General features: G+C 36.2%; 1 protein-coding gene across 1 annotated transcript in view; it reads left to right on the forward strand.

The window, feature by feature from the left end:
- SMOC2 (SPARC related modular calcium binding 2) overlaps nt 1–15,729 on the forward strand; it is a 132,359-nt gene that overhangs the window by 93,416 nt on the left and 23,214 nt on the right. The window contains exon 9 of the mRNA XM_083366394.1: nt 4,158–4,240. Coding sequence (XP_083222520.1) covers nt 4,158–4,240 — 83 coding nt within the window. The remainder of the gene's footprint in view (nt 1–4,157; nt 4,241–15,729) is intronic.

Below are 15,729 nucleotides of genomic sequence, written 5' to 3' on the forward strand. Positions count from 1 at the left end.
TTGTGAAGCCTTTTATATTGCAAAAAGGGACAACACAAGAAGAGGAATGGGTCAAGTAGGTGGAAAAAAAATCAGTTCTACCAGCATCCATATACTATATGAAAAGAAATGTAGTGTCAGAAAGATATTTCTACTTTCTCACAGAAATGGTTCTTTCAGCCCATTTTCACATGATTAATCTCCCATGGTGCAGCACTGCTGGAACTAGTAGAAAGGAGAACAATATTTTTAATATGCTGTTAAACAGTAAGTTGAAGTTCATAAGTTTCAACTGAGCCAGAAGCAGAGGAAAGAGCTGAGAGCCTTATTTAGCAGACAAAGCAGACAAAATATCACTTTCCAAAAGCAACAGTGTGGGCTTGGCGTCTTTAGGAATGCTTGTATGGAAGCTCACCAGGAACTAATGCAGTGTGTTTAGCTTGATACAAGCACAAATAGTTTGAAAAGCAGTTCATGCAAAACAATGCTTTGGAGAGTAAACTGTAGAATATCTGCTCACACTCACAATTCCAGTTGAGGAAGGGCTGTACGGCAGTAGCATAGTTTATGTTTAATTCCCTACATCTCCAAATAGGACTTAGAATGATTGTAATTGGAGACTCTGCAAAGACAAAATCAACAACTCTAAACTGAGTGAATCAGTGAGTCTAATTTGATCCCTCTATTTCTTCTTTATACTTGCCTCTTTTGTTCTGGAAATGTCAGCCTGCTATAACAAGAGCCTGTGTTTCTTACACTTTTAAGGTAGCCTGAGGGCTCTTATAGACTTTGTTGTGACAGTTTATATGGCAGAAACCATATGACCTGTGATGAGGAATTGTGGAAATTATAATTCAAAGACCAAAGTTTTCCACTCCAAATATACTACCTGGTAAATTGGACTACATTTTGAATATTCATGGTAAGGGTAATTATTATGTAGATTAAGAAACACTTAAAACTAAAAAGGTGAATTTTCCCCTTTATCTCATTTCTTCACATTTCCAGGTGTATTTTGATGGCACGTAGGCAGTATATTCCATAAACATTAATACATTGCAGTCTTATCAGAAGTTTAATTATGTCATTTTTAAAACAATTTTCTAGCTCTCATGTTTACTGAGAACTGGTCCAACACGATTTGTTGTTGCTACAGCTGCTATTAATTCTGCTCAAAACCAGAATTACTCAATGCTCAGAAGGCATTATATGTTAGTGTTCCATTCCCAGAGCTAAGGGTCTCATCGAAAACATTTTTGCCACTTGAAATCCCCTTCCCCCACCTGCCACCCAGCAGCCAGAAAAAAGGTCAGGGGCAGAATTTTAATAAATACTGTAAATCAAGCTCATATTTCATCTCTCCTTCTGGCTGGTTGTTACTTTCTCTAGTCAGAAAATACCATCAAGCAAGATTTTTGGAGTCCATGGTCCTCCGGATGTTGCTGAACTACAGATCCCAGCATTTTGCACCATTGACCAGCCTGGCTAAGGCAATTAGGAACTGTAGATGTTCAACATCTAAAAGTCTTAGACGGTTATCTTGCTTGATAGAACACAACTCTGGAATTGTAGGAAGAATTAAAAGTAAAATCATGAAGTGCAGATTGTAATGGAGAAACGGAAGGACAGTAGAAAAAGGGAAGGAATGCAGACTGGCGTATCAGATTAATTTGAGATCAGGCTCTTTGCCACATGCCACATTAGAGCACCCAGTTCAAAGACTTTTCTGTCATTCTTTACTTGGTTAAAAAAAAGCCATGTGACAGCAATTACAATCCACTTCATCCAAAGCTTTCTATCAAAACAGCTTCTGTTCTTCTTACTCTAAAGGGTTCTCTTTCACTCATAGGCACCTATTAAGCCGAGCATGAAATTGCATTGCACCTTCATGAAGCAGTTTATATCTGATGGGCTATTAGCCAATTCCAGAAATGTTCATTTCTTTCACACAATGAGGAGATAAATTGAACATTGGAGGCAGGGACTATTTATTTCATCCCAACAATATATTATTCTCATGACCAGAACAGTATCAAAACACATAGTGATTTGTTTCAAGGGCCTGGAAAGAGTTTTTTCCCCTACTCCTTAAATTTTATTACATTTTCTAACATTACATAGACTTAACCCCCCAACTCTGCATCTCCCCCATATATCCATATGTGTATATTTATGTTGTGATTTTTTTCTTCCATCACATATAATCCCATAGCCGTATTTTACATCAGACACAGAAATAGAACAAAAGTGCAAAGTTCGGAAGGTCAGTAGGGAAAATGAAACATTGGAATATAGAGTAAATCATTTACCTCCCCTCTGTCTGGTCCATTTTTGTATAGCAGATGGTCACATTGTTCCCCAGAGATTAGATTTTAAAAAATCAGTTGCCTAGGAATTCTAGAAGACTGAAATTTTCAAATATTCTTAGTGCTCAATTTGTAAATTCAAAAGTCATTACATCAGTGTTTTTCATCCTTGGCAATCTTAGGATATGTGGACTTCAAAACCCAGAATTCCTCAGCCACCTATGGAATCCTGGGAATTGAAGTCCACATGCCAAGGTTGAGAAAAACCGCATTATGTGATGGAAAAAAGACCCCATTATCAGTCCCTTTGCCATTCATTTAATTATGTAGCATTTGAAAACTAGAAGGTCTCTGCCACAAGTAAATAAGAAATACAATAAAGCACAATGCATATATTAGATACAAGTAGTTTTCTAGCATCTTTAGTCATTTTTCTGCCATCAGTATAGGAAATACGATGGCAGAAAGCTAAACCAATAAATTACCCCTAAATTAGTGTTTATTTAATTATACACTCTGGATATCATATGGAAATGAGATATTTCCTCTTTGCCCCCAATATACTTCAGGGAATTGAGATTTAAAAACATTTGCCATGCTCTTGTTTCCTGGGAACAATTTCACTTTTACTTACCTGGCATAGTTCCATCCAATTAATAAGCAATATGTTGAAAACATCTTTCATTCTTTTACCCAGATACTTGCAAAGAAAAAAAAATCAACTGCATGGCATGAAGTATATCCTAAATATCAAAACTGCATACAAGTATAAAATTAAAGTCCACTTTACCTGTATTACTTTGGATTCTTGATGTCTAGAAATAATTCAGATATGTGATGCTGGAACTAAGTCACATCCCCAAGAGTTGTATACATTTAAAAGCCTTTATCATGGTAATCAATCTCAGTTTTGACTGAGAATAATATAGTATTTGGATATGTGGCGCTTCTTTGAATGGCCAATTTTTTCTACGTATTAAATGCCCCTTCAATGTTGGTACCCTATGTCTCTTTGGGAATTCTGAATGCTAGTCCCAATGAGTCTGGAGGAATTGACTTGAAATCTGAAGCACATCTTAAGTAAATCCCAGTAACAGTAATAGCAGTAATTCTATAATACATGTAGTCCTTGACTTACAACCATTAGTTTAGTGAGCATTAAAAGTTACAGTGGCACTGAAAAAGTGACTTATGACTGATCCTCATACTTATGACCATCACAGTATTCCCCACAGCCACATGTTCAAATGTGAACACTTGGCAAGTGGCATGTATTTACAAGGTTGCAGCATTCCAGGATCATGTGATTGTCATTTGTATCCTTCCTAGCTAGCTTCCAACAAGTAAAGTCAATGGGAAAGCTGGATCCACTTAAATATTACGTGATTCGCTCAACAACTAACCAGTCATTAAGCTACCATGGCAAAAAAGATTGTAAAATTAAGCATGACTTACTTAACCACCACCTTGCTTAGCCATGGTGATCGTAAGTCCAGGTCTAACTGTACCATAAGATATTAACCGTTTTGACACTGAGTTACCACTTGAATAACTAAGCTACAGTTTCATCTATTCAAGGAAATACCTGTGGAATTTTATGAAATAAAACACTTAGAAGTCATTCATGAAAAGAGGTTTGGAGGAGGGCAAAAGCCCAGGAATTCTTATCTTGTAGAATAGTATGAAATAATGGATTTTTAGAATGAGCTTTATTTGGCATGTGAATAAATGCGTGGCTATGATTTTAGAGTCGAGAGTAAGTCAAGCTCTCTGCCAAGCTTCAGTGTGATCACACAGCTGTTGAAATGGTAGAGTTTTTAAATTAAATTAGCATTAGCTTGATGCTTTTTCTTCTTCCTGTGCTCCCTTAAGATACGAACAGCCGAAGTGTGATAACAGTGCTAGAGCTCACCCAAGCAACACAAGAGATGTGTTCAAAGGGCGCCCACTGCAAGGTTAGTGTATAATAAATGGTGTTTGTGGAAAATGTTTATTCATTCAATTAACTTGAAGAGGGGCTTCATATCTAAAACTCCTAAGCAAAAATGTTTGAAATATTGTTATGCTGCCTTGAGTCTGAGTACCATTGAAACCATATTCCAAACTGTGGTAAGTATAAAGGAAACTATTGCTGTGTGGGTTGTTGATTCAACACAAATGGTTTGTGTTTGCCATTTGCCACTGAAAGCAATGAAACAGGATCCAAGTCACAACTGTGACTTCACAATGGAGTCAGTTCCCCAAATGGCCTAGCAGAACTATCTGCTTGGTTATTATACTGTGGTTGTGTACTAGTTTATAAACAAATAAATATACATGATAATCTTCCTGCAGATTTTACATACTGTTGGAGTGTTCCTTGAGGAGACCAAGAAGAAGGAGTATGTTTGTTTGCCACTTTAAATTACTTATAAAGTACCAAAATCAGGATAATAAACAAGTAAAAGGGAGGAAAGTAAAGATTTTAATCTCACCTAGGCTGGGAAAGCAAATGTAATGTGATGAACACAGGTGGAATTAAGTTCCACCTATGTGTAGATATATAGCATACATATGTCTCTTCATTCTTAGAGACTGACTTAAGAAACTGTTATTGAGGTGATTATGAATAGCTCAGTAACAATTTCAGCTGCAACTCTGATCAGTTCTATGCTTTTAATGTGTAACTCTAATTTTTAAAAGAAATAGTATATAATGTTTCATAATAGAATAATAAGTGCTACTGTATAAAACTTTTAAAACTTTAGTAGTGGACTGGCAGAACTAATCTGCTGGTAAGTCCATACAGAACATCCCTGACATCTGTTTTTTTTAGCCTGCAGGCTAGAAATTCTACATTTCTTCTTTAAGGATTTAAACATTAAATCCCAAATCCTGAATGTCAACAGTATACTCTAAGCAAGTGTAATTTTCTCCATAATATTGTACAGAGTAGACACAGCATGTTAAGCCAAAATTGGAAGCCTTTTGCTGAATCAACTTACTCAAGCCCATAAGCATTTATTTTTCTTTAATACAGTTCAAAGTGGGATGAGTAAATATAATTTCACTTATTTCATATACATTAATATTTTGGGTTTTAATATAAACCAAAAATTGAACAAAAAGAGGCCATTCTACTGGGAAAGCATCTTCTGTCCAGTTAGCAACTATTTTTAAACTTTATACATATACAAAGTATATCCGGCATAAGGCATCATAGTATTTATTGATTTGGACAATTGATTGTGAATGCTACCTACAAACATGTATGCTACAGTAAGTGTATCTCCAGTGATTGCTCCAGTGTGCTTGTAACTATTGCATTTTTGCTCATGATGCCTTCCTTTCAACCTGGAACCTTTTCTTATTTTTAAATACCAAATCAGACTAAAATGGCTGTGACCTGGGATGGATGGATAAGGAGTGAGGGAGAAAAACAAATTCAGCATCTTCAGCAGATTCTGAGCAATATGTGGGACTACACGTGGGAAGTGCAATCCGTTTTTAATCTACATATTTATTTTTAAAATATTAAACTTCAAAGAAAGTAGGGGCGGGGGAAGCAAGAGGCCTCAAAAAAGACTCACAGTGATGCTCAATCTTTTATCTTGGCCTAATGGAAGTACATCCCTTCTTTTTAGCAACATTATCTCAGAATTGATCATCACTGTAGTTTTTGTTTTCTTTCTTTTTTCCTTTCTGGAGCTGAAGATAGGGAAATTTTCTTATCAGGTTTAACCAAAAGACCAAAAAAGAACTTAACTTGCAAGCTGGTTATAGGCTGAGTGCTTAAATGAGTGTTTTAACTCATGAGAATTCATGCCGTCTATCTGAAATACAGCTGTATACCTGCAAATCTTTAAAGGGACATTTTCTATACAACAGTTAGACTAGATGACTATGAGTAATGGCCTGGGAGTACCATTTAATATAGTAAAGACTTGGATTTTACTCTCTTACTTGGTATAGTTTACTGTAAACAAGAGACAACAAAGCCTCGCAGTGATATTTGACTGTCATTATTCCATTTCCTGAAAGCCTCTTTTATTTTTCTTTCACATGTGGTATTTATTGGGCAATTTCTTAGTACTGTATTTCTTAATAATTGCTTAAAATAATTTGCATAGGCTAGTTTGATATAAAATGCTGTGGGACTACCAAGGAGATTGGTAGTGTTTGGGGGCCAAATTAACTCAAGCTCAAACTTTCATATAAAGTTATTTTTATGACAGCAGTGGGACAATATGTGCTACATTATACTCCTGGAGGAAAGACAAAATACAAAACAAACAAATATATAACATTTTGAAGTATTCGTGGCAAGTTAAAGAAGGTATCAGACATCATGGTAGTCACAACACATCTGTTTTTCAAATATTTTAGCCCATGTTTTGGAGGTTGCTTGCAATGGAAGCTCATAAATATAACACTGGCAAATAAAAACCGGAAAAATCTGTTTAGAGCAGAACACAGGTTAAGTTCTAAGTTTTTCTTATCTGTTTTGGTTTTGTTTTTTTTTTTGTTTTTGTTTTCTGAGCTAAAAAAAAGGGGTATTTTTTTCCTCAATTTGAGCCTGGGAGATACCAGGACAGTGTATGTAATGGTTCTATAAGAACTACTTTTCTGAGTTTCTCTTATCTAAGAGCATCCTATTGTGCAAACCTCACTGATTTGAACCAAAGGACCAATTTTAAATAGGGGAGGCGATGAGATTTGCAGATTGTAATATTAACCAGGGTCAAAAACTATGATGCTACACAGCCAAGTACCAATTCATTAAACCCAAGTATATAAAATAAACAGTTTGCTTTGAAAGACCTGGGGAGAAATGGCTCAAAGCCAGTTGGCATAAGTTTTGGTTGTAATAAAATATGTGTCAGAAGAAAGGAAAAAAACATTTTTATGAATTTTCAACAATGATCATTGATATATTAGCAAATTTAATGCGTCTCCTTGTAAATTGTTGCTAATTCTGGGGCATGGCAAGTTGCATGACTATTTATAAGATATAAAGCATCTATCATGGCAATTAAGTGAGCAGATTATTGTTTAAATGGTTTTAATTATAATTTAGTACTGCATCCAACTGTGTCACATAATTTCTGATCCACTTCCAACATTCCCTTCTTGGGGTTTTGGGGTTGAGGATTCAGAAGACTCTGGGTCTTTTTCAGCCAGGCTTCAAACTTAAGAAATAAGCAGCACTGATTGTGTTGGTTGATAATATCTGGTGGGATCACAAGGGGAGGAGTCCATCAATCCTGGCCCTCCTTGCTCTGTTGGTGGCCTCCTGTACCTTTAATTATGGTGTCTATTTGCTTTGACTAAAGCTATGGGAGTGGGAGGCAAAAGTTTCCTCCAAGATTGGTCCACATCAGTGTTGATGGATAGAGATGCCAAGTCTTTCCTTGGTTCCTCCCCATTTCTATTTAATGTCCATGGGAGGCTTCTCAGTGAGATCATTCATCAGATGGCAGACGTGGCTTAGAGAGCCTTTGCAGAAATCTGTGGGCAGCTGTGCCCATTCCCAAACCTGGAAGCCTAACTGACAGCCACTGGTGTCTTGGTCACCTCTCATTTGGATTATTGCAATGTGTTTTGCAAAAGACTGCCACTGGTCCCGATTGCAGCAGCACATGTAATTAGGAGATCACCTTTTATTCTTTTTTTATTAAAGAGTTTTACAAAAACAAAATTTTACAATATATCCCCAAATCCCTCCCACCCCAAACCCCCCCACTTCCCCCCCCCCACTTCCCAGAGCTAAATACAGGATTATAGTTACAATAATCATATTCTAAATAAAAATTATGCATAATATACAATTAACCAAATTCATAATGTGCTTTAACTCCCATTTAACATAACTACAAACAAAGTACCAATAACAATATCCCACTAAAATCTACTCATAAGCTAAATGGAACTTTTTAGTCCCATATTTGTTCTGAATATAATTTATCCATCTCCTCCAAACTGAAATATATCTTTCCTGTGAATGATCTTTCAAATAAGCAGAAATCTTAGACATTTCTGCAAGATTCAAAACTTTAAACACCTTGATGTACTTATGTAACAAGGCTATTTTTGTGAGCTGCACGAGTTACCAGTAACCCTTTGGATGCAACTCAGGATACTGGTTTGTTACCTATAAAGGCTGTCATGGTAAAAGACCTAGTTATTTGTAGGAGTGTTTGACTTTCTATTGATGTAATAAAACTCTGAGTGGGATCAGCTTCCTCTTTTTGCTGTGCTTACTCTTTGGAACAGCTTTTCCTTCAAGGCTGAGATAAACCTGAACCTGCTTGTCTTGCAGAAGCTATTCCTTAGGCACTCAGTTGGGGAAGAGTGTCAACAGAAAAGCAGCCACATGCAGAAGGTATTGCAATAACCTAAGAGAAAATGGTAAATTATCTGACTGAAAAAGGATCACAATAGAATGTCAACTGAAGCGCAGAATAGATATGAATGTCATCTTTTATAAGAAATATACCTCCATTCACAATAGACTTAACTTGCCAATATTTCAATAATAATTGCAGAAAACTCCTGAAAATGTTTTTTCCCCTTTCCTATGTCACATGTTTTAATCCCCACTAAAATGTATGCCAACTGGCTTTGAGCCATTTCTCTCCAAGTCTTTGTGGCATCATAGTTCTTCAGCCTGGTTAATATTGCAATCTGCAAATCTCATCACTTCTCCTACTTAAAATTGGTCCTCTGGTTCAGATCAGTGAGATCTGCCCAGCAAGATGCTCTTATATACAGGAAGAACTGTTTGATAGGGGAAAGTCAGAAAAGTTGTGAACTGTTTCTATAGACCTTGGAAAATATTGCTGCATTTATAATTACAGTATTTTAATTCTGTGTAGAATTTAGTTTCTTCAGATTAAATGGCTTGGGAGATTTCAGAGAGGCATGAAGTTTATAATTGGGTATTCTTGGAAGTCCCAGTTTGTCCCATTGTTTCATTGTACAATTGTTTGCAAAACATAAGCTATCTATTGTAAGCATCTGATTTTTATGTTTTCATAATTCTACAAGGGTGTGAGCCATTCTCATTAATAAAACTACAAGCTCTCACACTGTTCTAAATCTATAATGGCCTAAGTAATGGCATGCTCTCAGAGGGCAACAGAAAATCATTAGTAAATCCCTTCTTCTCCATTTGCTGCCTGGCTCTATTGGTCATCTTCTTCTTTCAATTTGAAGGATCTGTCCCCACTTCGATTTTGGGACATTTGAAAGGTTTTCCAACAAATGTAAGGGAAATGGAGAAGAACTTTTGCAACTCACTTCTGTAAGGTTGCAAATCAAGGGGTAAAACATGCTTTTAAAAATAAAAAAAACATATCAATAGAGTTTTATAAGATTATTATGGCAGGAAATATGTTCTTATTGTAGGAGGAACACTCATCTTAACCTATTTTGAATAGACATGTTCATATATTTAAAGATTTGTTGCGTCACATCATTAACTTTTTAATAGTACCCTTATTGTTTAGATGTATATGCGGAGTGTTTGTTGCTTTCCACTTTAGGCAACTTGAAGGGATATTCGGAATCATATCCATATAGTTTGAAAATCCACACCCAGTTACAAAAAGGCAACGATGTATGGTGTGTGTGAAATCAACCCCAGTTTAATTTGTGATATAAGCTAGTTTATTGAATGTGTTTTATTTCAATATCAGAAACCAGAGTAACAAGTACAGCATAATAATAATAATAATAATAATAATAATAATAATAATAATAATAATAATAATAATAATAATAATAATAAAAGTAGTAGTAGTAGTAGTAGTTGGAAGGGACCTTGAGATCATCTAGTCCAACCCCCTGCTCAGGCAGGAAACCCTATATCATTTCAGACAAATAAACATCTCTAGAATAGATAATATTTGTTTTAACAATGCTGGTTTTACAAAGCAATTGAACTGGTTTGTTTATCATATTTTACACACACACACCTAGAAACATATATAGAAGGGTATGGCTGACTGATGAGAACAAATAAGTTTGAAATGCATATCAGTCTCCCTTTAATTCTTTGTTAGCAACCCAAAAAAATTACACAAATATGAGCTGTCATTCATTCATTCATTCATTCATTCAAATAGATATGTTTCACAAAGTCCAGTAAATAGTAACCAGCTGAAAATGCTTAACGTTGGCTTTATCACCAGTCACCGTTGAAGTGATGAGGGCATGGCTCTAAGAAGATGCGACAGAAGGGTGTCACAACAAATTGTCCCTTTCTCTGGTTTTATGAAGCTGCCTGTTTTCTTATGTGCAAAATGGTAATTACCATAGCAATACTGGCCAGTATTAATTTGTCGTAGAGATCAGGTAGCATCTCTGAAGTATCCCATCTATATACAGAGAATGAAGATCTATGCATATTCAATACTGCCCTAAGAAAATAATTTCTCACTGAAATATATATTAAATTGCATGAATTTATGGAGCAGCCCATTTATCTTTGGCTTCTAAACTTATCAAGCCTGTGTCCAGCCATAGATGTCTCCACAAATAGTCAACACAGAGGCACATGCGAGTTATTCCTATTTCTGTTTTGGTGTAGCTTCCTTTATGTTTGTGTCTGTATAAAACAAGTGACACATTGTAATTCTGCAGAGCCACAGCACCGAGCCTCATTGGAATGCTTATTAGTGGCTTTAGCAAAGTTCTATGGGACTTTCATTTCTCAGGCTTTTAAAATGATTAACTGTTCCTACTAAACAGGTGTTCTCCTTGATTTGCTGGATTGGTTCAGAGGCTGCCATGCCTCATAGAAGCAGCCTTTGTTAAGTAAGAAACTGCTTAGAAAAATATTAAAAAGCTCAATCCTGGAACATCTCTGAAAAAAAGTTGCATATTCTATTGTAAACCAAAACATTTCTAGTGTTTATAAAGCTAAAATTTGCTGTTGGTCCAGAGTTGTGTTTATTTTTGAAGGTCATTCATTTCCCAGAGACAGACAGGTAAATTGATGAAACCAAGGTCATTTGGGAAGAAGGAGTATGCTGGGAGATTAAAAACTTTGCCACATTCTCCACAGTGCAAACTTTGTTTTGTAGAATTCCTCAGCTGCTTGAGCTCTGGCCTTGGAGATTTCTGCCGGCACCGGGGTGAATGCTTCATTGTTGTTAGCTCTCGTTCATCTATAACTGTGGGGTGTCATGGGGCAAGCTTGGTTTAATAGTTACTTCTTGTAAGACTGGAGCAAGGAGTGAGAATGTTTGCACTGTGGGGAGGAGTGGCTTCTAGAAATCACTCTTGCAAGCTAAAAAAATACAAATCCAATGTGCATTTTCAAGAAAACAGAAAACAATCCATTTCTTATGTATACTTTTACAAAATTATGGTTAGCGCTACCAGATCTGGCCTGGAAAACTCTGAATGTCTGTGAAGAATTACAATTTATTTATCTTTCTTTCCCATTTCAGGCAAAGAAAGAGAGGTTTAAAGATAAATAAAAGAAATAAATGTGCCTCTTTTGTGATTTATACTAGAAGCTAAGTTTAAGCTTGCTTACCAGCAGTCCATTTTTACCTAGTAGTCATATTTTGGTAGCCCAGATCTAGTAGTGCTAATCATAATGTATTTATGTGTTCATATGTATATTTGTGTGTATACATACACATAAACACACATACATATCATGGGCTCATACATGTACACATACACTAGATTTCTTTCCTTTTTCCTAGAAGATTCATTTTATCCTAATGTAAAAACGAGTCTTTTATAAATCTGAGCTTTCTGAAATGCAGAGCCCTTAGCTGTTGGCTTTCCAAAATAGAGCAGAACTATTCCATGGACGGAGAGAATCTCCTCATGAGGTTTCATGGATTTTTGGCTCTGGATGAGAGAAACTGCTGTACCTTAAATAGGTACAATTGGTTATCATTGGGATCCAAATAGATATCCAGTGCACCGGATTTATGGAACCATCTCCCGGTCGAGCTCCGGATGGCGCCCGATCTCCGCTCCTTCCGGCGCGATCTTAAAACCCATCTCTTTAAACAAGCTGGCCTGGCCTGATGGGACGGGGTGGAATTTTTATAAATGAACTTCAATTTTAATCTGTATTAATTTATTATGGGCATTGTTTAATCACGTTTTAATAATTTTTAATTTTTGTATCTAGTTTTTATGTATTGCCCTGTTCACCGCCCTGAGTCCTCCGGGAGAAGGGCGGTATATAAATTAAATAAATAAATAAATAAATAAATAAATAAATAAATAAATAAATAAATAATTCAAAGTTAATTTCTTTCTTTCGGGAGTCTTCACTTCAGATGAAACGTCCTACCTCCATAATTTTCCTGCTTAAGTCTGTGAAGATTCCTTTTTTCCCCAAGTTGTCCACTGTTTACTCACCACTCCTTCCCTAATTTCAAGTTACTTCCATTATTTCTCCCACTACTATGATCTCATCTAAACAGTGTTGAACATATCTCAGAAAAATATGAGATGTGAGCTGGACATATTTACCATTCTAATGTTTCCATATATTACAGTCTGGGTTGGCTTTATCCTAAAGCCAAGGAGACCCTGGCTTATGGCATTAAAGGTTATGGGCACCAATGCTTTCCCTCCTGCCAAATCATTCCAAAAATGCAAGTCTTTGGTGGGAGGTGGAACCATCAGTCAGTGTGGTTCAGAGGTGCCATATTGAGCTGCCACTGATTAGAGCACAACTCACTTGTATTTATGATGGAGGAATGAGCTGTTCACATTCTGTCTCTTGGAGATGACTTGGCAATTAATTTATCTATCCAAAGTCTGTTTGGTGTGCCAGTCTTGTATCTTCTCTAGTAAAAGTCCACCATTGCTAAGCAAGCTTAAACTTAGCTTCTACTACAAATACGCAAAGAGGGACATTTATTTCTTTTATTTATTCTTTAAACCTGCCCCCTTTCCCTGAAGTGATTTGTTTTGATATTTCCCAAGTCTCTTATACATTAATTATCCCCAATTCTTGCTCTGTAGAAAATTTCTTATGTCAAGTGATTCGTAGAGAATGTTTTTGTAGGAACGCTCTCTGGAATGTTTGATCACTGCCAACATATTAAGCCAGAAAAGATGAAATATGGTATGTGATCATCTTTTCCTCTAAGCCCATTGTACAAGCCCATTGTAAAAGGAACATACTCAGAAGACTCACCTTTTTGCCATTGATCTAATGCTAGCAATCTAATCCACAGTACCTATTTGGTGGCCAGAGTTCCTAATCCACACATTTGGTGATCTTGCAAATCATAACTTTAAAACTGAAACCTTGTTATTGTGGAAAGTTATTAGTTTGCTAAGAATATATAGAGAAAAAAATGTTAAGACACTAACACCTTATATTCAGCATTACAGCTGCCTGGAAAAAGCATCCAAGTAATCCATTATGAATTGCTATAATTGTAACTGGATCTCCTTGCTGTAACTGGACCCAAGACAATTAGTAATCAAAGTACACTTATATTTTAGATGAAGTCAGCTGTACTCCAGTCTTCCTGACTGATAATTTAGAACTGTAATTACCATCCTCCCCACCACCACCTTCTCTCTTAATGTGACTCAATTGTGCTTCTGTCTTTGCAAGTTATTCTAGAAGCTAAGGAGGAACTGCTCATTTCCTAGATATTTACCACACTGTGCACAAATTAAAGGCAGTGTCAGATGTACATCTCAGATTCTTTATTTCTGATGGGTTTCACATAAATTTTTAAAGCTACTTTAGCATTAGTTTATTGTGGCTTAATAAAGCAGACTATATTATATTTGGCTCGAGGGATTCATTCCGTGAGATGCCAAGTTCCAAAGGCAGCTTTGAAAGCATTGCTGAGTTACACAGAGCTCTCTGTTAGTGGCTTGGAGGAGCAGTTCTGATGTGGGTGGATCAACAATTTTAGCAAAAGTAACTCCTGCCTAGTCATTAATGTCCCACTTGCACAAGGTGCTGAAGTGCCCTCAAGAAAGACATGCCACAAATCTTTCCCAAGGGGTTCGCTGGATATTGGGTATCTTGTAGACTGTCTGCCCTCAATTCATTTATTGCTTATACTAGGCGGGGATTGTAAATACAATTTTCTTAATAATTATAGGACAATTATTTCTCTTCTTCGTGGTCATTATTTCACATTTTCCTATTAACAGAGACAACCGCCACAAGGTTATAATCTCTTTCTGCCAGATGTGGAAGGAAATATTGATGCTAACACAAATCAAACTATATTTTTGTCATGCCAGGTTTCATTCCATGGTGGTAACGACATGTCCTAATAGTCACTTCTAGGCATGACTGAAATATGGTTTTGCCAGAGTTTCAATTTATAAGCCTCTGTTTAAACAATTATATAAAAACACATTAGATTGAAGTTTGGTCAGTTTGGGTTTTTAATTTTTTTCCGATGAAGATATGAAAAAAAATGCTACTGTCTAATTTTAACACTTGCAGGTCATGCCCCAGTCCTCCAAAAAACACAGTAAAATTTTGGCTGGTATTTGTTGAAGAATTCTTTTGGGCCGAATTCATCTTATCCTGACATATCATGGTATACTGTCAACCTCTCCTAAAAAACAGTTTGTAATATAGCTGTCAAAGCAAGAACATCCAATGTCATGGTTCTGACAATAGTGCTGAAGAGTTTTTCTCTTGAAAGAAGAAAAAAAAGCATACTGAATTTAGAAAAAGACATTGGATCCCAAGTAAATTAGCAATTTAAAATATATGTAATATTTTAAATTAAAAATTTGCCTCAGAGTTCCTTTTCTTTCTTAATGAGATATCACATAGGACATTGAACGTACATATTATTTACCAGAGTTATAGATTTTATACATGTGCAATCAAGCAAATTTTCTTCCTACTCAGTTTTGCTTGCTGGAATGCATACTCAAAAAGAAAGAAATATGGATAAGGCCAAGTCTAAGTATCTGACAGGTGGGCAGGAAATAGGGTGGTACATGTACCAACCAGGTTAGGTGCCTTTTTTCTATGATCTGGAGGAAAGACTTGTGAGTGAAAAGAGTGAAAAGTTTGCAGAATCCAGCCAAATCGTGTTTTGCTTTTTGTTTTTTGCTGGGCCCTGGAATTTTTCTGGTTGCAAAGGAGTAGGATTGGACTCAGGACTGGTTTTGGCAGGTTGTGTAAGTCCTTCAGCCATTTCAATTAGGCATATCCACCATTTTATCACTAGAAAATGGCTACTGTGGGAGTTGTTCTGTAGACATGTCAACAAATAAGCTGGAGCAGACTTTGGAAAGACTGTTGGGATTGACTGTCTTCCAAAGCTATCTCCTAAAAACCAATTATGGAGCACTGAGAAAGAATGCAGAAGATTTCAGGAACGTGTAGAGTTGAGCACTGGTGTTATTTGAGAAGGAGAGAGGAAGTGGCTTCTTTTTGGTGAGAGGTGGAGATATTTGGGTTATTAGAAGTATAGACTTAATGCCCTCT

Source organism: Vipera ursinii (assembly GCF_947247035.1).
Source record: "Vipera ursinii genome assembly, chromosome: 1".
In the NCBI taxonomy this organism is placed as follows: domain Eukaryota; kingdom Metazoa; phylum Chordata; class Lepidosauria; order Squamata; family Viperidae; genus Vipera; species Vipera ursinii.